Consider the following 25,099-nt stretch of genomic DNA (forward strand, 5'->3'; position numbering starts at 1 on the left):
AATAGTCCATTTGAAACTTCATACATGTCACTCACCAAAAAAAAAGACTTTGATACATGTCATTAGAAAGGCCGAGTTGTACCTTAGTGGCTTAGCCTCGTTTTGCATAGTCGATTCGGAGGCAGAAATAGTGCATACAAAAGGCATTGGTGACCCGACAGACAGGGCACATTTTTGTTCTCCAAACCCTACAGCCTTGGAGTGTGCAGGCCGTTGCCATGGAGGCATGTCGTTCTTCACGGTGGCCGCACCCGCAGCCCCGACAGAGACCCGCATCAGTGTCTGCGCCAAGACCAACATCACGAGGGGAGTAAATTAGAGGAAAACACCACGGCTGGGGACTCTAATTTAGAAAACCATCACCTTTTTGTTTAAACGTCGTCATTGTGCTGGCAGTTTTCATAAAACATTGATCGCTCAGACAAACACTTGCTGTCTCTAAAGCTGATAGATAAGTCCCACTATAAACGATGATGTGGCAACCAAAACTAACAACGTTTGACTGGAGTTTGGTTGATTGACGAAATATACATGGGCTCGCATGCCATTATGATCACTCTCCTCTCATAAAAAATGCATCTCCCTCCATCTGCATTTCTCTTATGCATTCCATCAAACAGTTTTTTTGCAGTACCCAACGAGCATCTCCGGGCATTATGGGCGCGTGGGGGCTACGCGTACGGGGAGGACGACCAAAGCCCCCTTCCAATCCCATAGGATTCTCCACCCCATTTCCCCTTTCATACAACGAGAATCGAGAATGCCAAGACCCTTCCCTCCCCCCACCCATTCCTTGGGTTTGCATATACATATGTGCTCATTTAACATGTGGTACTTTTGGCGGCCATTGACGCCCTTCCTGGAGAAGCGCGAGTCCTTTGTCAAAGGAGCCATGAATCCCCTCGGGACGACACCCCCATCATAAACATGGGCAACTAAATTAGACATGAGTTAACCATCACAGTTTCTTACTTCTCTTGAAGGTAACTCACGGTGTAAAGGTTTCACCTTAACCTTGACCCATGGCTTTGGTGCCGAGGTTCGTCTAATACGTCAAATAGTATGAGAGCTGCTCAAAATCTTAGCCAAGAATTGTTCTAACATAGATCAAATGCTCGATACAAAGTCAAAAATGTTGTTGGGCCATATGACACTTTGGCCTCTTTTATTTTGTTGTATTTTTTATTTTCTAGATCTTTTTATTTATGTTGATTTTTAAGTTTTTTTTCTGTTTTTTTTCTATATTTTTTAGATTTTTTAAAGCAGAAGCCTGGAGGCTAATACGAACGCGGGCCGGCCGATCACACCGGCCGTGCTTGCAGGCTTGGCCGTGCCGTGCCGTGCCGGCCCGCAAGAAACAACTGTTTTTCCATTTAGCCGCTCGCCCAACAACTGTTTCCCCCATCATCCACCACCACGCGGCCCTTTCGACCCCGAGCGCAGTGACGCACACGCTGCTGCTGGAGCACGCGACCAGCTCGCTAGGGCGCAGCGCACACTCCCTCCCCCCCCCGCCTCCTCCTCCGCCTCCGCCTCCCTCCCCCCTCCCCCGCCTCCGCCTCCGACCCCCCGCCGGCTGCACCGCGCCCCCGCGCGCGCCAGGTAAACTCCCGAGCCCCCGTCGCCGATCCGCCTGGAAACTAGGGTTTCCCCCCGCCCGCGGCTCTCCAGATCGAGAGCGGGCGGGGAATTTCCGAGCTCCGTGGCTGATCTCTTCTCTCCTCTGCGCCGCAAATCCTCCAGGTTCCCCCGCCCCGGCGCCCTTGCTCGGCAGGGTGATTTTGCTCCGATGGGCTCGAGCCCCGCGGCCGTCGCGTCCCCGGATCCGGGGGCGGACGCCGGCCCCAAGCAGGATTCTGGTGCCGTGGGGCCGGCGGGAGACTCCGATGTGACCATGGCGGAGGCCTCCGAGGAGGTGGCTGCTGCCGCTGAGGTCAAGGATGAGGGGGCTGCCCTGGCCCGGGATGCTATTCGAGGTGCGCCAGATGCCGGCCGCGAAGAGGCAGATGCGGCTGCGGCGGTTGATCCGTTGTACGCCACGGAGGCAGCTGGCATGGTTGTCACAGAAGGATGTGTCGATGGTGATTCCATCAACGGGCTTGGGCTTGGAAGCGGCAGCAGCGACAGCAAGGCTGGAGCTTTGACTGGCGAGCCTGAGTGGGAGCTGGTCACAGCAGAGGATGTTGCTGGTGCTTCTGCTACATCTGAGCAAGCCGAAGCCGGTAAGGAGGCTCCGGTCACTTTTTCGTGTACTGCTTATAGTAGATGCCACCGCTTCTAGCCTGCAGCGTTGAATAATATTTTCGCACTTCGTTTCAGAATCTGGTGAACTCGGAGAATATCATGTCAACGCAACCCCTGTGGCCGGAAATGAAGGACAGGATAATGGTGTGGCACATTTCGAGGAGGAGATACAGAATGGCTTGGCAATTTCTGCTCAGTGCGCCAGATACAGCATTCCTCCTCTTGACAAAGAAGGCTTTCGAGTCTCTGATCTTGTCTGGGGTAAAGTGAAAGGTCACCCTTGGTGGCCCGGTGAGATCTTTGATCCTTCGAATGCATCTGAGCTGGCATTGAAGCACCAGAGAAAGGATAGTCATTTGGTTGCATATTTTGGTGACAACACTTTTGCTTGGTGCGACGAATCCCAGTTGAAGCCTTTTGTAACAGACTATTCACAGATGGAGAAACAGAGTAGTTTGGATTCCTTTGTCGGTTCTGTCAATTATGCACTTGAAGAACTTTCAAGGCGGATTTTGTCAGGGATGAGCTGTGCTTGTCTGCCAGAAGAACTCTCTGACAGTGGAATGTCATATATGGTTGAGAATGCTGGGCTCAAGGATGGAGTTACTTGCTCAACAGTCAACCGGTCTGAGATCTTGGCATCTTTTAGTCCAGAAAGCCTTCTTCGTTATATTAGGTCGCTAGCTCTGTTCCCTGGCCAAGGTGGTGATCTCCTAGAGTTAGTGATAGCCTGTTCTCAACTTACATCTTTCTATCGATCTAAGGGATGCCCTGAACTTGCATCCTTCCAGACCGGTAGTGCATGGGTCGAGGATGATACAGATATTTCTCCCATCGAGGATGTAGTGGTTGAGGAAGTTGTCGTCAGTGAAGTGCCTCCTCCAGAGGTCAAGCCCAAAAGAGGCAGGGGGAGACCTCGTAAACACAAGCCTGAGGATAAACTGGAGTTGCCAGGGAAACAGAAGCCTGCAGTTGCAGCGGAAAGACAAATGATCAAGGACTTTGATGATAAGAAAAGAAGTCTTGACTCGTTTGAAGATTTGGATGCAAAGTCACCAACTGGTGGTTCTTTCAAGATTGGAGAGTGCATTCGGCGAGCTGCAAGCCAGCTGACCGGGCCTTCGCCCATTGCAAAGTCCCAGAATGAAAATACCGCTGAAGCAGAGAATGCAGAATTTGATGTCTCTAGTGATGATGCTGCGAATGAACTTACTGTGGAGAAGTGCGCAAAGAGGAGACGCTTGCATAGCCATCACCTTGCGGACCCCAAGGAGTTATTCTCTCAGCTTTGCTCGGTTGCCATAGAGCCAACGGATGGATACAACTTCTCGGCACTGACAATCAGTTACTTCAGTGATTTCAGGAATTATGTTGTCTCTGTTGCTACTGAAGCAAGCATTATCGAAAAAAGTACATCAAAGAGGAGGAGAAAGAAGAGGGTTTTGCCTTCTCCTGAGCTAGAGACTATTGATCATATGCAGGACTCCTACTGGTCTGGTTTGAGTTTGCTTAATCACCCGATTCATAGCCTCAAAAGAGCTTCTACCAACACGAGGCCAAGGCGTAGGCGCAAGTCATCACATGAAACAGATTTGTCCTCTGTACAGGATCAGCAGATGGCTCCTAAGAAAGAGATACAAGTGGCTCCTAAGAAACAGATACAAGTGGCTCCTAAGAAGCAGATACAAGTGATAGAAAGATCAATTATCCATGTTGACGAAAAGATAGTCGACGAGTGGAAGCCCACTGCACTTGTTTTAAGCTTTGGCAGGTCAACTGATCTTCTCTCAGGAAATGATCTGATCAAGAAATTCGGTCGCTATGGCCCACTAAAAGAATCTGAAAGTGAAGTGCAAAAGAGCACAAATACTATTAAAATTGTGTTCAAGAAGCGTGCTGATGCTGAAAAGGCTTTCAACGCTGCTGGGAAGTATGGCACTGTTGGTCCCTCGCTTCGTAGTTTTCGTCTAGTGAATATGCCGTTTTCTCTAGGAGAGTCAGAACCGAATAAATCTGAGGCATGCCCTGGAGATCATGGCCCAAAGCTTCCTGGTAAACACTCCTATTTTTATCTTAAGAAAAAGTTACTAGTTCACAACTAAAACAATGTTGCATGCTTAAACCATGTGATGATGTCTTTTCTCTAGGTCCAAGTGAGCCCAAAGTTTCACTGGATGCTGTGAAAGATAACCAGGTCGACAAAACTGAGAAAGCTGAAGCTGTACAGCCATCATCAGGTGAACAAGTTGAGACTGTCAAGAAAGCATGCCAAGCTGAACCTGTAAAGCAATCATCAGGTGCACAAGTTGAGACCGTCCAGCAAGCATGCCAACCTGAAGCTGACGCTGTTAAGAAAGCAGGAAAAATTGCTGCTGAGCTAACTGGGCCATCTGACCAAATTGCAACAGCTGATGTAACTGAGCAAACAATGGAAAATCAAGCTCCAAAAGATGCAGTTAAAATTCCTTGTGATGTGAAGCTGGAGGATGAAGCATTGACTGAAGAATCTGTAGATCAAGTTGTAACTGAGCAAGTCAAAGTTCCATCAGATGCTGTACCCGACACTTCAAAAGTTCAACCAGAAACACCAGTCGAACACGTGGGTACAGCAGCAGAAGGGGACACTGCTCAAGACCTAACTGAAGTGTCAGTCCAAGAAGCTGGGTTGAAAAAGCAAATCGTGGAACCCAAAACTGCTGAAATAGAACCGGAACAAGTCAGCTGTCCCGAGCAAACTGTTCAAGTGGAAGATGTAATCGATGCATCAGGTGGACACACCAATGTGGACAGAAAAACTGCAGAAGAGATAACTATGACTGAAGTCGTGTTTGAGGGAGCTGTGGAGTCAGAAGCTGTAGCACCAGTTGAGGAAACTGTAGAAGATAAAGCTACTGCAGGGACACTTGGGAAGGCACCAGGGGATGAAATGGAAAACAGGGATGCTGCTGAATCACCGGGTGGGGAGGTTGGTGTAGGTGAAGCCACAGGCGATTCACCAGATGAGAGAGTTGCTGTTGAAGCACTTGCTGGTATGTCCACACAAGGTGAAACGACTGCCGAAGCAGCTGATGCTGAAATTACAACAACTGGAAAAACTGCAGAGGGTGTCGGTGTTAAAACACGAAGTAAGAAGGCTACAACAGCCAAGAAACCTGTAGAGAGTGCCACGGCTGAAGCACCAGGTAAGAAGGCTACAACAGCCAAGAAACCAGTGGAGGATGCCATGGTCGAAGCGCGGGATGAGAAAGCTGCGACAGCCAAGAAAAACGCAGAGGGTGCCACGGTCGAAGCGCCAGATGAGAAAGCTATGACAGCCGAGGAGGACGCCATGGCATAGGCGGCTGATGGGCAGGTGGTGCAACTGAACAGAAAGGCTAGCTAGCTCACGGCGAATTCTTGTTTCTGTCGGTATCAAGGTAATCTATCTGCCCAACCGGTTCTCCCCATCAGGATGCCATGTTTTGTATAGGAAAAGGCGGGAGTCTGTCTGACCCTAGCATCGCACCGCTGTTAGGTTAGCTAAGGCTATAGCATATATTTGGGCCCTTTCACATAAGCTTCATCAATCATCTAGGGTATTGGTGTAACCATAAAGCGGAGCTGTTGCGGAACTTCGGTTGGTGCGGCTTTTCCATCTGGTTAATTAGCATCCTGAATCAGGTAGGCAAAGCCATGTTCTTTCGTATGCACATTTTAGTGTCGGGTTGTCAGCAGCCCCGTCGGTTGAATCTGCTGGGACATCATATGATTCTTGTATGGATTGTCATTTGTAAACTGGTTGTGTTCTGGAGCTCGTTTCTCCCCTCTTTTTTTCCATCGTGACTCCTGTATTTTTCTAACAGATTCTGCTTGCGTGTTGATTTGTGGCCAACATTTTTTGCTTGTTTTGACTCGCGCCATGTTTATTCCTGATGGTTTGCTGTGCTTTTGGTTTGAGCAATGCGCTCACATACTTTCTAACGGATGTACTCGTATGATAGAATTCTAAGTAGATCAGAAAATAAGAGACAAGACGGTGAATTTAGATTGTTTTCTGTCCTTTCGGAATCTATGACTGGACTTCTTCATGATTGTGGCCAATTGGTCAGGTTGTTGGATAGTAATGGCTGAGTTTGAAGATATGAAGGACCTCTTTGATTCATAGAATTTTCAGTAGCAATTTTGAAGGATTGAAATCCTTATGAAGTTTTCATACGTTAATCGTTTTTTTTTTGTTGGTAGCGAAACCAGTTACAACATGCCTCGAAACACAAGGCACAATTGGCCTGTTGAAAACCGGGTGAAATCCGTTACACCAGACACAATTGGCCGGCCTGTCTACCCACATGCACTATCGAGAGGAAGGCCACCGTCGAGGTTGTCCGCAAGAGCTATATTCATCGCTTTTTCCTGACCAAACAACACCGACTTCGTCACATTGAAGCACCAACGAGCCACCAGGTGGCCACTGAAATAGCTGCCCAAAGCCCACGTCGGCCTATGCCAAACAACCGGCCACACTCACAAATAGCTGCCCAATTTAGCGAAGTTCGCTTTATCATTGGGCCTGGCCGCTGTGCTTGGTTAGGACAGCCACATGGTCTTCCGTTCGTCTCTGCCACAATGGTGACGGTTGAATAAAAACTTAGCGAGATTGCCTAAAAAAATAAAAACTCGCAAGTGGCAAGGCCACTCCGATTTTGAAAACGCGCAAATGAGAGATGTGTAAGGACTGTGCCGCAGAGGATTCCCTCAACCAGATGCCCATCGCATGTTATCGTCGTTGCTCGTACCCCGCCACAACAGCTCAATGTAGTCAGTCGTTGCTATATGAGACATCATGCCAGACCCATCCTCCCAACACATTTACTGGTCCCTTCAGCCGGATCGAACTCCAAAATTGATGCCCTCAAGAGGGGAACAGGTGGGTCTAGGGTTTCCCTTGGAGTTGTCTCAAGAAGAGGAAGAAAGAGCACCCTGTCGACGCCTTCAAGAAGGTCACAACATCCATGGGCACATGCTTCAACCAATGTAAGAGACTGATCTTCACCCGACTTTACCTCAGCTTGCTCAGTGTGAATCATGTCGGATCACCTGCCCAAGTTTTCCGAAAGACTCCAATCCTCCAAAAATCGTATGAAATTCCTTTGAATCAAAGGAGTGTATATAAAATTTTAGCATTCTCTCAAATCTCTTATAAGGAATCCTATTTTTGTGCTATCCGTATGTTTTTGGAATCTAGGCCCGAAAAGCGGTTTGGACCTTCTGCTGGCATGTAAAGCTCTAATTCTGCTGTAATTGGCCTGGTTTGCCTCTGGTAAGGGCCTCTTTGATTCACAGAGGAATAGAATATCATGTTTTCTTGTATCCTACAAGAACTCGATTTTGGATGAAAGTGCGTTTGATAGCACAGGAAAAACCAAAAAAAAAATATCAAAAGGTTTGGGTGGATGAAATTTTCCTTCAAAACATAGTACAAATGAGTCGTATGAAATAAATTAGTACGGATTCCAATCCTGCGAATCAAAGAGTCACCATAGAAAAAAAAAACCTAAGGATCCAAATCCTTCAAAAATCCTACAAAACTCCTTTGAATCAAAGGAGTCCGCGATGTTGTGTTGAATCAAAATTTGTATGGTTAAGTGACATGAAGTTGGTTAGTATCATCCGCATGGGTGAACCAGATGCCTATAAGAAAAGCGCTGTGGCATGCAGGCAGCAGGAGGGGCAAAATGCATTCGTCTCAAGAGCGATCTTAGCACATGGGAGTTGGTGAAGGACTAAAAGCAACTCTTCTCAAGAGTCTGATACAGCTAGTTCAGGACAAACTACACCTGGAGGAGTTATGTCTCCCCCAAATACCCAGATTATATGGAACCGAATGACAGCCACGACGAGGCTAATCATCATAAATATACAGACAACAACAACAACCATGCTAAACCACAACTGAATCTATTCTCAGGAAAAAGCAATTTACATCTGGGAAGCAGCCTTTGAGCATCAGTTCTGGCAGACCCAACAACACGAGACTAATGGGGGTACTAAGAGTTTTCTTTAACTGCTTAGTGCTCTCCACATGACGAAAACCCGCCTACATATTAGAAATGCATCAGACATTTCATAATGATCACAATATTATATGATTCAGTGACGTGTACCTAGCAGAGTAGCAGCAGTCTCGGAGATGGTCCATATCTTCAGTTTGAGATGTCCCCATTATGGTACTGTACAAGGGAAAAGAGAATTGTCAGAAAACACAACTACATTAAACTATTTCGACTGTTGACGAATGAACAAGTTCACCGTACCAAAGAAAAACACATTACAAAAATTGTAGTCTTAGATACTCCGTCGCATACAAACATGTTGTCAAACAGAATAATGAAACATATCCAAAAGGTTTGCATTTCTAATAGCACAGATAAAACTTAGTTGGGCACGTCATATTTGCGTCCTCATCAAATAAACCTGTTTTTGTGCATTGTCAACACATCTAGGTTTCCCAGCCAAGATAAGAGTGCCTCTACACTACGACATGCCCAGATTATAAGTATAAACCAACCCAAAAAAGGAACACATGAACATGGAGGATGCGTGAGCCAATCCTACTTGCTCATAAAGTTCCATGTCGTGCAAGATTTTGCAACCCACTAGATTTGATTAACTGGAGAAACAAATAAAGAGTACTGCTTTTGTATGGCAGTGTTTCTCTCTAATAGTGCTGCAGACTGCAGAGAACAGGGTGTCATTACTTAGTTGTATGGGAACATGAACAGTTGGACACGGCAGCTAGATGGTACAGTTATCACTAGATACTATCAGTGGAACTGACATTTGCACGCCTAGCAGCTTAACAGAAGTTTCTCAAGCTGCTGAATCTAGAAAAACTACAAAGTTTCTCGAGCTGCTGAGTCTAACTACAACCTAACCACGAGAGACGTCTCACATGCATCAACCATGACTATTTTCTGCTAGACTCGTGCTAAACATCAAGTCCAGGCCATATTATGCAACCGACTAAAACATTGTCAAGCATATTAAAGATAATCACCTGAGGTTGCATATAAACCATTCCTGGATTGTATGCTACTTGTTGGCCCATCTATAAAGAACGCACATAGCTCAGTTTTTCAGCAATATTACAAAATAAATAAGAAAACAGGCATACTAACCCCTTGCGCACTTGTGCCACTTGCTCCTCCATGAGGACCCAGTGCATCCTTTTTAACAGAGACATCACCAGACTTCCCAGCTAGCTTACTATCACCCTGTCAAGTATTGACAGAAGAAGAGATGACTAGATGAGTCATATTTGTCACCCCTCTCATTTGTATAGACATTATAGTACAATCAATAAATCATGAATCATATCAATATCCTACCCCTAGTAAGAAGTATCTACTCCCTCCGTTCGGAATTACTTGTCTTGGATATGGATGTATCTAAAACTAAAATACATCTAGATACATCCATTTCTGCGACAAGTAATTCTGAACGGAGGGAGTACTTGTTAAAGAAGCATCATGGGGAACAAAAGAACCAAGCAGTCAGAGAAGCCAACAGAACAACCATAAAATGGTCAACACAGTGGGGAAGCTTGTGAAATTCTCCTTAATTAGTCTGTGTTATATATGCAGCTTTTTTGTTCAGTTGGTAACCTAGAAACAATGCATACAGGTCATGTAATTACAAAATTCATAAATAAACCAGCCTATCTAGGTTATACAAATATCCTAGTACATCAATAATTAACATGGTCAGTTGAAATTGCACAAATGATACAAGTACGATATGAACAGGATGGGATAGCTCAAAGTCTCAAATGATCAATTTCCAGTGATTCCAACTTCCATTAAGACTTAATAGTCAGAAAACTTTGTGGGTAAATGGCAAAGAACACATGAAAAGATATAGGAGGAATCCATGCAAGGAGGGAACACATTTTTAACGTATACAACAAATTTGATATACACATACCTCCGTCTGCAATCAGAAACAGCCATCCGCCAAACAGAAGAAAACCAAGATAAGTCATGTCAGATGGATAAACTGGATTAAACAGGGGAGGATAAAAAGCATACAGTGACCAATGGCCATGCATAAAATCTAAGCTGTGTTAAGAAGTATTGAATGGACATCAGATCTTTATTCTTTAAGCTAGATTATGTATGACTTATTGACTTGTAAGTATGATGCATAGCTTTAAGCAAGGAACTTTCAGTAACTTCTTTAACAAATTCTGAACTTCTCTTATAAAGTTTACATCTACTAAATTGCTGCTGACCAGGGTCAAATAGCTGGGGCCTGCACAAGAGAAAGTAGTGTTCGCATGCATGTCCCAGTTGAATAAAAGACTTCATTTTAATAGTTGGATTCCGCAGACAATTCTTAGTGCTTCGAATCATTCACTTATCTGAATTAACAGTACAAAAAAGAATTTTTTTAAGATCTGAATGGCAGTAATTGGAAGGATAAAGCAACACCTGTTCTAAGGACAATAAGCTGATTGGTGCCAGGCAGTGTGGGGTGTCCTCAGTCACCAAGCTGAATAGGGGTGTTTAAACTTGCCAACTACTCCAGGACAGTAGGACTAACCAAAGTGCCAAACAGAGCTAATTCACGCTACAGCAGCAAAATATTAAACTAGCGACGGGCCTACCTAACTCCCAAACCCAAACCACTAATCCATCCCCAATTAGTTCAGACAAAAAAGTCACACATGGCTAAATGGGCACACACCTCTCTGTACTTCTGCAGATAAACCTTGAGGGGCTCGATGTACTCCTCGAAGCCCAGCGTGGCCATCGCCCAGAGCAGGTCGTCGCCGTTGATGGTCTTGCGCTTCTCCCTCTGGCACTTGTCGCTCGCCCTGCAGCACAGACAGACAAAACAAAACGGCGACAGGTCAGCACAAGACCACACTTTTAAGGCAGGCAAAACAGGGGAGGGGCACCTACTCGCTGGTGATGAAGGAGATGAACTCGGAGACGCACTCCTGCACGGTCTCCTTGGCGTCCTTGGCGATCTTGCCGTTGGCCGGGATGGCCTTCTTCATGATGCGGCTGATGTTGGCGATGGGCAGGAACCTGTCCTGCTCCCTGACGCCGCCGAAGCCGCCGCCGCCGCCGCCGTCGTCGCTGCCGCCGCCTCCTCCGCCGCCGCCGCCGCCCGGGGGGCTCGCCGCCTCGTCCGACATCCGGCCCTCCCCCTGCAGCACAGCAGCCCCGGCGGCGACCCCACCAGATCCATCAGCGCACCAAACCCTAGCCCCCCGTCGGCCGGAAGCGCGGGAGCGGGGGGAGAGAGGAGAGGGGAGGAGGGAGGCGTACCTTATATAGAGGAGCGCGTGGAGGGAGGGAAGGTGGTGGAGGGGAATGGAGGTGCGGTGAGGGCGGCGAGTGGGGGAAGATCCGACGCTGGAGAAGAGAAGGCGGCGCAGGCGGGTGCGATTCGTTTGGGGGCGGGGCGTCCACTATCCGGGCCGTTCGTCGGAGCGCTATAAATAGCCACCCGGAGCGGAATGGCCGGCGCACCGTGGACCCGGTGCAGGACGGTGTGCCCCCGCGGCGCTGCCTTTTTGGCGCCTAGCGCCCGGTTTGCACTTTGGCACGTGGTTTTTTCCGTGTGGTGAGAGGTGGTGTGATTCTTTATTTGCTATAAGGGTTTATGTATGATTTGTGAGAAAACGCGTACACTCAACCGGCTGAAAACTAGTCGCGCATGCCCTCGTGGCCCGCACACCGCTTCAACCCGCCGCCCCTTGTTTCTTCCTTATCCTCTAGAAATTTCTCGGCCACACGTCTTGTTTCCCCCGGTCGATCCCTTTGCTCTCTCCCCTATCTTCCATCTCCGTCGACGCACCGTGGACCCGGTCTAGGACGGTGCCGCTGCGGTGCCCTAGTGCCTGGTTTGCACTTGGCACATGGTGTTTTCCACGTGTTGAGAGGTGGTGTCATTCTTTATTTCGTTGAGGGTTTATGTATGATTTGTGGGAAAGCACGTCACGCGTGACGCGCCCGCCGCCTCGAGTCGCACGCCACGCATCCTTGGGGCCCACACATTGCTTCTTCCCGCACATTCCTTTTCCTCTAGAAATTTCTCGGCCACGCGTCTTGTTTCCCCGCTCGTTCCCTTTTGCTCTCTCCTCGTTCTTCCATCTCCACGGGCACGTCGCCACATCCCAATCTCATAGCCCTTGCTGCGAATAGGGGGAACCAAATTGGAGACACGCCGACGGGCATCGCTATTGCAAGGGGAGACGGGGGACATCACACGCTGCAAGACTGCTTGCCCGCGCTCGCTAGTGTTTTGTCGCCCACCACTAGTGATGCAAGGGATTGTGGCCGGTGTTGCAAGGGGTAGCCGCCGTTTAATGCCAGTTCCAATGGGCGGTGTGGACTTGGCCAAAGTTTCTCAAACATCATTGATGCTGCGATGTGAACATCAGGAGGGATGTTACCAAGCTAGAGATGAACGCAACATGGTCCATGGTGCGTTTGCAACATGCTCGGCACAACTCTGTCTGGACGCAGACCAACAACAGATGGGTTTTTGTTGTGACCGCAACATCGTCCATGTTGCAACGGTGCAAAACGCTTTGACGGTGAGAAACACTATCCATGTCATTAGCCATAGCGATATAAATAGCCCATGGGGACGAGGGTGTGGAATGGCCGCCGCAACATGACCTAGTGTAGGATGGTGTCGTTGCGGCGTTGATGTTCAGGTTTTTGGCGCCTATTTGCCGGGTTACACTTTGCACATGGTGTTCCCCATGTGTTGAGACTTGAGAGGTACTTTATGAATGATTTGTGGTCCTTTCACCTTCACTCTCTTTTTTTGAAATAAAATAAAACTATTGTTTGCACCATGTTGGTTTTCTACAATCTAAACTAAACTACCATACACTATAGCAACTCTAGCAGAGTCATCGTATCGGCTCAATCACCATAATAGTTTCATTATGACGATTTTGACCGAAAAGGCCGTTTTAGGAGAGTCGTCATCATGCCCTCAATCACCATTTTTCGAGGGCGCTCCGAAACGAGCCCGCGAGCCTCCATATTTGGTGGTTGTGAAGGATATTTGGAGTGCACTCCATCTGGAAATTGGTTTGGCACGAGTGAGATTTTCCCCTCTCGATGCTCTTCCCAACCATGTCACCGCCTCCCTTCCCTAGTTGTAGCGCCGCCTTTGACCCCTGAGGTATCGAAAGGATAGGTCTAGAGGGGGTGAATAGACACTAACAAGGCAAAATATGCAATTTTTAATCTACTTGGTATTTAGGCAGATTTTAGCACAAGTTAGGTGGCAAGCAATACAATCTACACATGCATATCTAGAGTATGGGCAACGGAAAGTAAATGAGATGCAAGTGCAAGAAAGTGAAGGGGTAGAGTTTTGGGAAGATCAAACGCAATGAAGACACGGTGATTTTTGGCGTGGTTCCGATAGGTGGTGCTATCGTACATCCATGTTGATGGAGATCGATTTCAACCCACTGAGGGTAACGACTGCGTGAGTTTATGAAGGTCTCCACCCATAAAGGTCCGCGAAGAAGCAACCTTGTCTATGCCATCATGGCTTACGCCCACGAAGGACTAGCCTCGCTAGGGGTAGATCTTCATGAAGTAGGAGATCTCCTTGCTCGTACAAAATCCTCGGTTCAACTCCATAAGCCTGGAGGCTCCCAAGTGACACAATATCAATCTAGGAGACACCGCTCTACAAAAGGTAATAGATGTTGTTGTTGATGATGAACTCCTTGCTCTTGTGCTTCAAAAGATAGTCTCCTCAACACCCAAATTACCTCTCGTAGATTTTGGCTATGTGGTAGGAGAGGAATTGAGTGGAAAACAATTTGGCGAGGCTAGAAATCAAGTATCAAAGGTTGGGGAGGAATCCCCTTGATTTCAACATGAGTGTAGGTGGTTCTCTCTCAGAAATTGGATATGGGCAGTGGTGGCTTCGTCCTCGTTGCTCTCTGAGAGCTGGTGGAATGGGTGGGGTATATATAGGCAACACCAAGAATCTAACCGTTGCACACCTTTATGCACTACTTAGTGGGATCAGGTGAAAACACTCGGTGAGACTGATTTGTACAAAAGGTTTGAATTTTACGCTTTTTGGTGAGATCGTATGGAATAGCTCGGTGAGACCTATGGGTGGTGACCTAATCACTTTCCACACTTTGGTGAGACCGATCGAAACCACTCAAAAATTTCGAGATGAAATCAATTGGTTACAGAAGGTTGGCAACTGCTCTTCGGTGGGACCAAAGGGTCATCTCGTTGAGACCAAGTTGCTATGGTTTAGGCAATGGCTACGTTAAGTGTATCTCACTAGGTCCGGCTGTATGTGTTTCGGTGGGACCGAGATTGAGTTTAGGGTTTTGGACATAGATGAATGTGAGAGTGTGACTAGCAGTTTTAGCAATATTTCTAAGCACTTGAGTATTTAGACTATGATCAAAACCTCATTCCCTTTTAATAGTATTCGCTTTCTTATGGACTCAATGTGATCTGGGATCACTTAACCAAAAATGTAGAGTCTTGAAGCTTTGCTAACATTGTTCCTTAGTAGCTTGAGGGGTCCACATCTCCATTCATGTACTTGCCTAAGTTGAACTCCTCCTAAAATATACTCAAGGAAAACATTAGTCCAACAATATGTATGTTGACATGAATTACCAAAACCAAAAGGGAGTGAATATGTTTTCAGCCCATTTTGGGCGTCTCCAGTCCCCGTCGACGATGGATTGGAGGTGCCTCAACCCCATGTTCGATTGCATCCATTTGAAGGCGGACATGTCGCTTTCAAAGATTGCTACGACCCCGACAACCAGACACCACCACTAGGTCGTTACCTTGTCCCTCGTGTTGTCGAAGAATCCAACGCAAAGGTAGCAAACCCTATGCCATCGCGTGCAAGTGGTGACTGCTTCCTCTAATCTAGGAAGGTGTTGGGGGCCCAAGTGTAGAGGTCTGTAGCAACTAACAATTTCGTTCTGCGATGCCCAACCAATATGAGTGTTGCAAAACTACCGATGATCAGTACGTGCACACACATTTACAAAATTTGCCTCAGCCCCAACGAAACTAGTAAGATTGTCAGTCTTATTAGCGTCACTAATTGCAAGTATTAATGAAGCTTGTGTTTGGAAGTAATGATTGCAAGGGACGTAAAAAAAACTTAGATTGTAAATGAAATAAAAGTATGTTGATCAAGGTTCAAAGCAATAGGTGTGGATGGACTAGAATCCTTAGTTATGCTAGAGGCATCTGATACATCCATTTTTCATCATGTTTTCCTACTGTTATTATAGTGTTTTTATGCATTAGAACAATTTATGGAGTAATTCTAGTGCTTTTTCTCCCATAATATGCAAGGTTTATACAAAGACGGAGAATACTGGCAGCTAGAATTCTGGACCCGAAAAAGCTATGTCAAAGATACCTATTCTACACATCTCCAAATGAGCTGAAATTTTACGGACATTTATTTTGGAATATATAATAAATATTGGAGAAAAGAACTCCAGAGGGGGCCACCCAGCTGCCCAAGGCACCAGGGTGCGCCAGCCCCCCTAGCGCGCCCTGGTGGGTAGTGGGCTCCTCGGCTCACCTCGGGTGCCCATCTTCTGGTACATAAGGTCTTTTGACCTAGAAAAAAAAAGGAGAGGACTTTCGGGATGGGGCGCTGCCATCTCAAGGCGGAACTTGGAAAGGAGCACTTTTTCCCTCCGGGAGCGATTCCGCGCGGGGGGGGGGGGGATTCCCTCCGGGAGGGCGAAACTGAAGCCATCATCATCACCAACAACCCTCTCATCTTTGGGAGGCCAATCTTCATCAACATCTTCAACATCACCATCTCATATGAAACCCTAGTTCATCTCTTGTGTTCAATCTTTATATCAAAACCTCAGGTTGGTACCTGTGGGTGACTAGTGGTGTTGATTACATCTCATAGTTGATGCTGTATGGTTTATTTGGTGGAAGATTATATGTTCAGATCCATTATGCTATTTAATATCCCTCTGATCTTGAGCATGAATATTATTTGTGAGTAGTTGCACTTTCTCTTGAGGCCACGGGAGAAGTCATGTTGCAAGTAATCATGTGAATTTGATATTCGTTCAATTTTTTGATGATATGTATGTTGTGATTCCCTTAGTGGTGTTATGTGAACGTCGACTACATGACACTTCACCATCTTTGCGCCTAAGGGAATGCATTGTGGAGTAGTTATTAGATGATGGGTTGCTAGAGTGACAGAAGCTTAAACCCTAGTTTATGCGCTATTCCGTAGGGGGTGATTTGGATCCATATGTTTAATTATGGTTAGATTGTTATCTTAATTCTTCTTTCGTAGTTGCAGATGCTTGCGAGGGGGTTAATCATAAGTGGGAGGTTTGTTCAAGTAAGAACATCACCCAAGCACCGGTCCACCCACATATCAAATTATCAAAGTAGCGGACGCGAATTAAACCAACATGATGAAAGTGACTAGATGAAATTCCCTTGTGCCCTCAAAAACGCTTTGCTTATTATATGAGACTGTTTCGGCCTATCCTTTTCTATAAAAAGCATTAGCCTACCTTGCTACACTTTTGTTACCATTACCGTTACTTGCTCATTACAAATTATCTTGCTATCAAACTACCTGTTGCCGACAATTTCGGTGTTTGCAGAAATTACCTTGCTGAAAACCGATTGTCATTTCCTTCTGCTCCTCGTTGGGTTCGGCACTCTTACTTATCAAAAGGACCACGATTGATCCCCTATACTTGTGGGTCATCAAGACTCTTTTTTGGTGCCATTGCCAGGGAGTGAAGCGCTCTTGGTAAGGAAAAATTTATATGACGTGCTGAAATTTACTGTTACTTGTTACTATGGAAAACAATCCTTTGAGGGGTTTGTTCGGGGTATGTTCACCTCGACCGGAAGCACAAAGATTTGCCCCTCAACCTACTTCACCTACTGAAAATATTAGTTATGAAATTCCTTCGGGTATGATAGAGCAACTGCTAGCTAATCCTTATGCAGGAGACGGAACGAAGCATCCTGATATGCATTTGATACATTCGGATGAAATTTGTGGATTGTCTAAGCTTGCAAGTTTACTCGGAGATGAAGTTAAGAAGAAGGTTTTCCCTTCATTTGGGGGGGGGGGTGTAACGCCCCGGACACACCCGCCAGTGGTCGTTACTCCTGGCGGGATCTAGACTGCCCCCACAGATCAATACTAGTCTTTTCTGCGCACCCGGGAGCAACTTCCCGGTCGGTCACCCATACTGAAATTACTCCAAGCTGAGCACGCTTAACTTTGGAGTTCTGTCCGAATGGGCTTCCGGAAAAGAAGGAATTCCTTATTGATATGAGTAGTCTATCATCCCTAATAAGCCAGGCCATCACATACACCCCCACTCAGAGGAACCGATGTCCTCGTCGGGCCACAGGAATGTTCCCTCTTGGCACATACGTGTGTGCATCCAGTCAGGTACATGTACCATGCCGTGTGCCATGACGGGTCACAAACGTCATGAACAACATGACCGCGCACCTGTCCGCAAACATCCGTGTAACCGCGAGGGTCGGCTCTGATACCAACTGTTGGGGAACGTTGCAGAAAACAAAAATTTTCCTGCGGTTTCACCAAGATCCATCTATGAGTTCATCTAGCAACGAGTGATCGGATTGCATCTACATACCTTTTTAGATCACGCGCGGAAGCGTTCAAAGAACGGGGATGAGGAAGGCGTACTCGACTTGATCCAAATCACCGGAGATCCTAGCGCCGAACGGACGGCACCTCCGCGTTCAACACACGTACGGTCAGCGTAACGTCTCCTCCTTCTTGATCCAGCAAGGGGGAAGGAGAGGTTGAGGAAGATGGCTCCAACAGCAGCACGATGGCGTGGTGGTGGTGGAGCTGCAGTACTCCGGCAGGGCTTCGCCAAGCACTATGGAGGAGGAGGAGGTGTTGGAGAGGGAGAGGGAGGCACCAAAGGCAGGGGTAAGAAGTCCTCCATCTCCCCACTATATATAGGAGGGCCAGGGGGGGGCGGCCCTAGGAGATCCAATCTCCTAGGGGGGTGCGGCCAAGGGGAGGAATCCCTCCTCCCCAAGGCACCTAGGAGGTGCCTTCCCCTCCTAGGACTCTTCCTTTAGGGTTTCCCCCACCCTAGGCGCATGGGCCCTAGGGGGAAGTGGCGCCCCAGCCCACTTTGGGCTGGATCCCTTCCCACTTCAGCCCATGGGGCCCTCCGGGATAGGTGGCCCCACCCGGTGGACCCCCGGGACCCTTCCGGTGGTCCCGGTACAATACCGGTGACCCCGAAACTTGTCCCGATGGCCGAAATAGCACTTCCTATATATAATTCTTTACCTCCGGACCATTCCGGAACTCCTCGTGACGTCCGGGATCTCATCCGGGACTCCGAACAACATTCGGGTTACTGCATATACATATCCCTACAACCCTAGCGTCACCGAACCTTAAGTGTGTAGACCCTACGGGTTCGGGAGACATGTAGACATGACCGAGATCGCTCTCCGGTCAATAACCAACAGCGGGATCTGGATACCCATGTTGGCTCCCACATGCTCCTCGATGATCTCATCGGATGAACCACGATGTCGAGGATTCAAGCAACCCCGTATACAATTCCCTTCGTCAATCGGTATGTTACTTGCCCGAGATTCGATCGTCGGTATCCCAATACCTCGTTCAATCTCGTTACCGGCAAGTCACTTTACTCGTACCGTAATGCATGATCCCGTGACCAGACACTTGGTCACTTTGAGCTCATTATGATGATGCATTACCGAGTGGGCCCAGTGATACCTCTCCGTCATACGGAGTGACAAATCCCAGTCTTGATCCGTGTCAACCCAACAGACACTTTCGGAGATACCCGTAGTATACCTTTATAGTCACCCAGTTACGTTGTGACGTTTGGTACACCCAAAGCACTCCTACGGTATCCGGGAGTTACACGATCTCATGGTCTAAGGAAAAGATACTTGACATTGGAAAACTCTAGCAAACGAACTATACGATCTTGTGCTATGTTTAGGATTGGGTCTTGTCCATCACATCATTCTCCTAATGATGTGATCTCGTTATCAATGACATCCAATGTCCATAGTCAGGAAACCATGACTATCTGTTGATCAACGAGCTAGTCAACTAGAGGCTTACTAGGGACATGTTGGTGTCTATTATTCACACATGTATTACGATTTCCGGATAACACAATTATAGCATGAATAAAGACAATTATCATGAACAAGGAAATATAATAATAATGCTTTTATTATTGCCTCTAGGGCATATTTCCAACAGTCTCCCACTTGCACTAGAGTCAATAATCTAGTTACATTGTGATGAATCGAACACCCATGGAATTCTGGTGTTGATCATGTTTTGCTCTAGGGAGAGGTTTAGTCAACGGATCTGCTACATTCAGGTCCGTATGTACTTTACAAATATCTATGTCTCCATCTTGAACATTTTCACGAATGGAGTTGAAGCGACGCTTGATGTGCCTTGTCTTCTTGTGAAACCTGGGCTCCTTGGCAAGAGCAATAGCTCCAGTGTTGTCACAGAAGAGCTTGATCGGCCCCGACGCATTGGGTATGACTCCTAGGTCGGTGATGAACTCCTTCACCCAAATTGCTTCATGTGCTGCCTCCGAGGCTGCCATGTACTCCGCTTCACATGTAGATCCCGCCACGACGCTCTGCTTGCAACTGCACCAGCTTACTGCCCCACCATTCAAAATATACACGTATCCGGTTTGTGACTTAGAGTCATCCAGATCTGTGTCGAAGCTAGCGTCGACGTAACCCTTTACGACGAGCTCTTCGTCACCTCCATAAACGAGAAACATTTCCTTAGTCCTTTTCAGGTACTTCAGGATATTCTTGACCGCTGTCCAGTGTTCCTTGCCGGGATTACTTTGGTACCTTCCTACCAAACTTACGGCAAGGTTTACATCAGGTCTGGTACACAGCATGGCATACATAATAGAACCTATGGCTGAGGCATAGGGGATGACACTCATCTCTTCTATATCTTCTGCCGTGGTCGGACATTGAGCTGAGCTCAATTTCACACCTTGCAACACAGGCAAGAACCCCTTCTTAGACTGATCCATATTGAACTTCTTCAATATCTTATCAAGGTATGTGCTTTGTGAAAGACCTATGAGGCGTCTTGATCTATCTCTATAGATCTTGATGCCTAATATATAAGCAGCTTCTCCAAGGTCCTTCATTGAAAAACTCTTATTCAAGTAGGCCTTAATGCTGTCCAAGAGTTCTATATCATTTCCCATCAAAAGTATGTCATCTACATATAATATGAGAAATGCTACAGAGCTCCCACTCACTTTCTTGTAAACGCAGGCTTCTCCATAAGTCTGCGTAAACCCAAACGCTTTGATCATCTCATCAAAGCGAATGTTCCAACTCCGAGATGCTTGCACCAGCCCATAAATCGAGCGTTGGAGCTTGCACACCTTGTCAGCATTCTTAGGATCGACAAAACCTTCCGGCTGCATCATATACAATTCTTCCTTAAGGAAACCATTAAGGAATGCCGTTTTGACGTCCATTTGCCATATTTCATAATCATAGAATGCGGCAATTGCTAACATGATTCGGACGGACTTCAGCTTCGCTACCGGTGAGAAAGTCTCATCGTAGTCAACCCCTTGAACTTGTCGATAACCCTTAGCGACAAGCCGAGCTTTATAGATGGTCACATTACCATCCGCGTCTGTCTTCTTCTTAAAGATCCATTTATTTTCTATGGCTCGCCGCTCAACGGGCAAGTCAGTCAAAGTCCATACTTCGTTTTCATACATGGATCCTATCTCGGATTTCATGGCTTCTAGCCATTTGTCGGAATCCGGGCCCGCCATCGCTTCTTCATAGTTCGAAGGTTCACCGTTGTCTAACAACATGATTTCCAAGACAGGGTTGCCGTACCACTCTGGTGCGGAACGTGTCCTTGTGGACCTTCGAATTTCAGTAGGAGCTTGATCAGAAGTATCTTGATCATCATCATTAACTTCCTCTCTAGTCGGTGCAGGCACCTCAGGAACATTTTCTTGAGTTGCGCCATTTTCCGGTTCAAGAGGTAATACTTCATCAAGGTCTACTTTCCTCCCACTTACTTCTTTCGAGAGAAACTCCTTCTCTAGAAAGGATCCATTCTTGGCAACAAAGATCTTGCCTTCGGATCTGAGGTAGAAGGTATACCCAATAGTTTCTTTAGGGTATCCTATGAAGACGCATTTATCCGACTTGGGTTCGAGCTTTTCAGGTTGAAGTTTCTTGACATAAGCATCGCATCCCCAAACTTTTAGAAACGACAGCTTAGGTTTCTTCCCAAACCATAATTCAAACGGTGTCGTCTCAACGGATTTCGACGGAGCCCTATTTAAAGTGAATGCGGCAGTCTCTAAAGCATACCCCCAAAAATATAGCGGTAAATTAGCAAGAGACATCATAGATCGGACCATATCTAATAGAGTGCGATTACGACGTTCGGACACACCATTACGCTGAGGTGTTCCAGGCGGCGTGAGCTGTGAAACTATTCCACATTTTCTTAAGTGTGTGCCAAACTCGTGACTCAAGTATTCTCCTCCACGATCTGATCGTAGGAACTTGATTTTTCTATCACGTTGATTCTCAACCTCACTCTGAAATTCCTTGAACTTTTCAAAGGTCTCAGACTTGTGTTTCATTAAGTAGACATACCCATATCTACTCAAGTCATCAGTGAGGGTGAGAACATAACGATAGCCACCGCGAGCCTCAACACTCATTGGACCGCACACATCAGTATGTATGATTTCCAATAAGTTGGTTGCTCGCTCCATTGTTCCTGAGAACGGAGTCTTGGTCATTTTACCCATGAGGCATGGTTCGCACGTGTCAAATGATTCGTAATCAAGAGACTCTAAAAGTCCATCAGCATGGAGCTTCTTCATGCGTTTGACACCTATGTGACCAAGGCGGCAGTGCCACAAGTATGTGGGACTATCATTATCAATCTTACATCTTTTGGTACTCACACTATGAACATGTGTAGCATTACGCTCGAGATTCATTAAGAATAAACCATTCACCATCGGAGCATGACCATAAAACATATCTCTCATATAAATAGAACAACCATTATTCTCGGATTTAAATGAGTAGCCATCTCGAATTAAACGAGATCCTGATACAATGTTCATGCTCAAAGCTGGCACTAAATAACAATTATTGAGGTTTAAAACTAATCCCGTAGGTAAATGTAGAGGTAGCGTGCCGACGGCGATCACATCGACCTTGGAACCATTCCCGACGCGCATCGTCACCTCGTCCTTCGCCAGTCTCCGCTTATTCCGCAGCTCCTGCTTTGAGTTACAAATGTGAGCAACTGCACCGGTATCAAATACCCAGGAGCTACTACGAGTACTGGTAAGGTACACATCAATTACATGTATATCACATATACCTTTCGTTTTGCCGGCCTTCTTGTCCGCTAAGTATTTGGGGCAGTTCCGCTTCCAGTGACCACTTTCCTTGCAATAAAAGCACTCAGTCTCGGGCTTGGGTCCATTCTTTGGCTTCTTCCCGGCAGCTTGCTTGCCGGGCGCGGCAACTCCCTTGCCGTCCTTCTTGAAGGTTTTCTTACCCTTGCCTTTCTTGAACTTAGTGGTTTTATTCACCATCAACACTTGATGTTCCTTTTTGACTTCTACCTCTGCTGATTTCAGCATTGCAAATACTTCAGGAATGGTCTTTTCCATCCCCTGCATATTGAAGTTCATCACAAAGCTCTTGTAGCTCGGTGGAAGCGACTGAAGGATTCTGTCAATGACCGCGTCATCCGGGAGATTAACTCCCAGCTGAGTCAAGCGGTTATGCAACCCAGACATAGTGAGTATGTGCTCACTGACAGAACTGTTTTCCTCCATCTTACAGCTGAAGAACTTGTCGGAGACTTGATATCTCTCGACCCGGGCATGAGCTTGGAAAACCATTTTCAGCTCTTCGAACATCTCATATGCTCCGTGTCTCTCAAAACGCTTTTGGAGCCCCGGCTCTAAGCTGTAAAGCATGCCGCACTGAACGAGGGAGTAGTCATCGGTACGTGCCTGCCAAGCGTTCATAACGTCTTGTTCTGCAGGGAGAACAGGTGCGTCACCTAGCGGTGCTTGTAGGACATAATCTTTCTTGGCAGCTATGAGGATGATCCTCAAGTTCCGGACCCAGTCCGTGTAGTTGCTGCCATCGTCTTTCAGCTTGGTTTTCTCTAGGAACGCATTGAAGTTGAGGACTATGTTGGCCATTTGATCTACAAGACATATTGTAAATATTTTAGACTAAGTTCATGATAATTAAGTTCATCTAATCAAATTATTCAATGAACTCCCACTTAGATAGACATCCCTCCAGTCATCTAAGTATAACATGATCCGAGTTAACTAGGCCGTGTCCGATCATCACGTGAGACGGACTAGTCAACATCGGTGAACATCTTCATGTTGATCGTATCTTCTATACGACTCATGCTCGACCTTTCGGTCTTCTGTGTTCCGAGGCCATGTCTGTACATGCTAGGCTCGTCAAGTCAACCTAAGTGTTTTGCATGTGTAAATCTGTCTTACACCCGTTGTATGTGAACGTTAGAATCTATCACACCCGATCATCACGTGGTGCTTCGAAACAACGAACTGTCGCAATGGTGCACAGTTAGGGGGAACACTTTCTTGAAATTATTATGAGGGATCATCTTATTTACTACCGTCGTTCTAAGTAAACAAGATGCATAAATATGATAAACATCACATGCAATCAAATAATAATAGTGACATGATATGGCCAATATCACATAGCTCCTTTGATCTCCATCTTGGGGCTCCATGATCATCTTGTCACCGGCATGACACCATGATCTCCATCATCATGATCTCCATGAAGTTGCTCGCCAACTATTACTTCTACTACTATGGCTAACGCGTTTAGCAATAAAGTAAAGTAATTTACATGGCGTTTCTCAATGACACGCAGGTCATACAAAAAATAAAGACAACTCCTATGGCTCCTGCCGGTTGTCATACTCATCGACATGCAAGTCGTGATTCCTATTACAATAGCATGAACATCTCATACATCACATATATATCATTCATCATTCATCACAACTTTGGCCATATCATATCACAAAGCACTTGCTGCAAAAACAAGTTAGACGTCCTCTAATTGTTGTTGCATGTTTTTACGTGGCTGAAGTAGGGTTCTAGCAAGAACGTTTTCTTACCTACGTGAAAGCCACAATGTGATTTGTCAACTTCTATTTACCCTTCATAAGGACCCTTCTCATCAAATCCGCTCCAACTAAAGTGGGAGATACAGACACCCGCCAGCCACCTTATGCAACTTGTGCATGTTAGTCGGTGGAACCGGTCTCACGTAAGCGTACGTGTAAGGTTGGTCCGGGCCGCTTCATCCCACAATACCGTTGAAGCAAGATAAGACTAGTAGCGGCAAGAAAGTTGACAACATCAACGCCCACAACCAATTGTGTTCTACTCATGCAAGAGAACTACGCATAGACCTAGCTCATGATGCCACTGTGGGGAACGTTGCAGAAAACAAAAATTTTCCTACGGTTTCACCAAGATCCATCTATGAGTTCATCTAGCAACGAGTGATCGGATTGCATCTACATACCTTTGTAGATCACGCACGGAAGCGTTCAAAGAACGGGGATGAGGAAGGCATACTCGACTTGATCCAAATCACCGGAGATCCTAGCGCCGAACGGACGGCACCTCCGTGTTCAACACACGTACGGTCAGCGTAAC

At 46.6% G+C, this 25,099-nt stretch overlaps 2 protein-coding genes across 3 annotated transcripts; one reads left to right on the top strand and one right to left on the bottom strand.

Annotated features, from left to right (window-relative positions):
- Positions 1 to 1,453: 1,453 nt before the first annotated feature.
- Positions 1,454 to 6,117, top strand: LOC123059389 (uncharacterized). Its single transcript, XM_044481972.1, has 4 exons — positions 1,454 to 1,602; positions 1,744 to 2,222; positions 2,320 to 4,296; positions 4,392 to 6,117. Exons 2-4 carry the CDS (start codon positions 1,790 to 1,792, stop codon positions 5,579 to 5,581), a joined length of 3,600 nt encoding a protein of 1,199 aa, XP_044337907.1. The 5' UTR covers positions 1,454 to 1,602; positions 1,744 to 1,789; the 3' UTR covers positions 5,582 to 6,117.
- A 1,879-nt stretch (positions 6,118 to 7,996) lies between these two features.
- LOC123059400 (nuclear transcription factor Y subunit B-3) lies at positions 7,997 to 11,787 on the bottom strand. 2 transcript variants are annotated; one of them, XM_044481983.1, is made up of 8 exons: positions 11,556 to 11,787; positions 11,184 to 11,434; positions 10,966 to 11,095; positions 10,204 to 10,209; positions 9,399 to 9,494; positions 9,278 to 9,328; positions 8,385 to 8,450; positions 7,997 to 8,317 (listed from the first exon to the last, which is right to left on the bottom strand). In XM_044481983.1, the coding sequence occupies exons 2-7, from the start codon at positions 11,420 to 11,422 to the stop codon at positions 8,424 to 8,426; spliced, it is 549 nt and encodes a 182-aa protein (XP_044337918.1). In that variant the 5' UTR covers positions 11,423 to 11,434; positions 11,556 to 11,787; the 3' UTR covers positions 7,997 to 8,317; positions 8,385 to 8,423. The 2 variants fall into 2 exon arrangements, with proteins under 2 accessions (XP_044337918.1, XP_044337924.1); XM_044481989.1 differs by lacking the exon at positions 9,278 to 9,328.
- Between the last annotated feature and the right edge of the window lie 13,312 nt (positions 11,788 to 25,099).

The sequence above is a fragment of the Triticum aestivum genome, chromosome 1A, assembly GCF_018294505.1.
Source record: "Triticum aestivum cultivar Chinese Spring chromosome 1A, IWGSC CS RefSeq v2.1, whole genome shotgun sequence".
NCBI classification, from domain to species: domain Eukaryota; kingdom Viridiplantae; phylum Streptophyta; class Magnoliopsida; order Poales; family Poaceae; genus Triticum; species Triticum aestivum.

What these genes read in the sequence shown, in the direction of transcription:
- LOC123059389 (XM_044481972.1), top strand. Translation starts at nt 1,790, where the DNA reads ATGGGCTCGAGCCCCGCGGCCGTCGCGTCCCCGGATCCGGGGGCGGAC. An exon ending in ATCTGAGCAAGCCGAAGCCG is followed by an intron (nt 2,223 to 2,319) that starts GTAAGGAGGCTC and finishes ACTTCGTTTCAG; the next exon opens with AATCTGGTGAACTCGGAGAA. An exon ending in TCATGGCCCAAAGCTTCCTG is followed by an intron (nt 4,297 to 4,391) that starts GTAAACACTCCT and finishes TCTTTTCTCTAG; the next exon opens with GTCCAAGTGAGCCCAAAGTT.
- LOC123059400 (XM_044481983.1), bottom strand. Translation starts at nt 11,422, where the DNA reads ATGTCGGACGAGGCGGCGAGCCCCCCGGGCGGCGGCGGCGGCGGAGGA. An exon ending in GTGGCACAAGTGCGCAAGGG is followed by an intron (nt 9,329 to 9,398) that starts GTTAGTATGCCT and finishes CGTTCTTTATAG; the next exon opens with ATGGGCCAACAAGTAGCATA. An exon ending in TGGTTTATATGCAACCTCAG is followed by an intron (nt 8,451 to 9,277) that starts GTGATTATCTTT and finishes TCCCTTGTACAG; the next exon opens with TACCATAATGGGGACATCTC.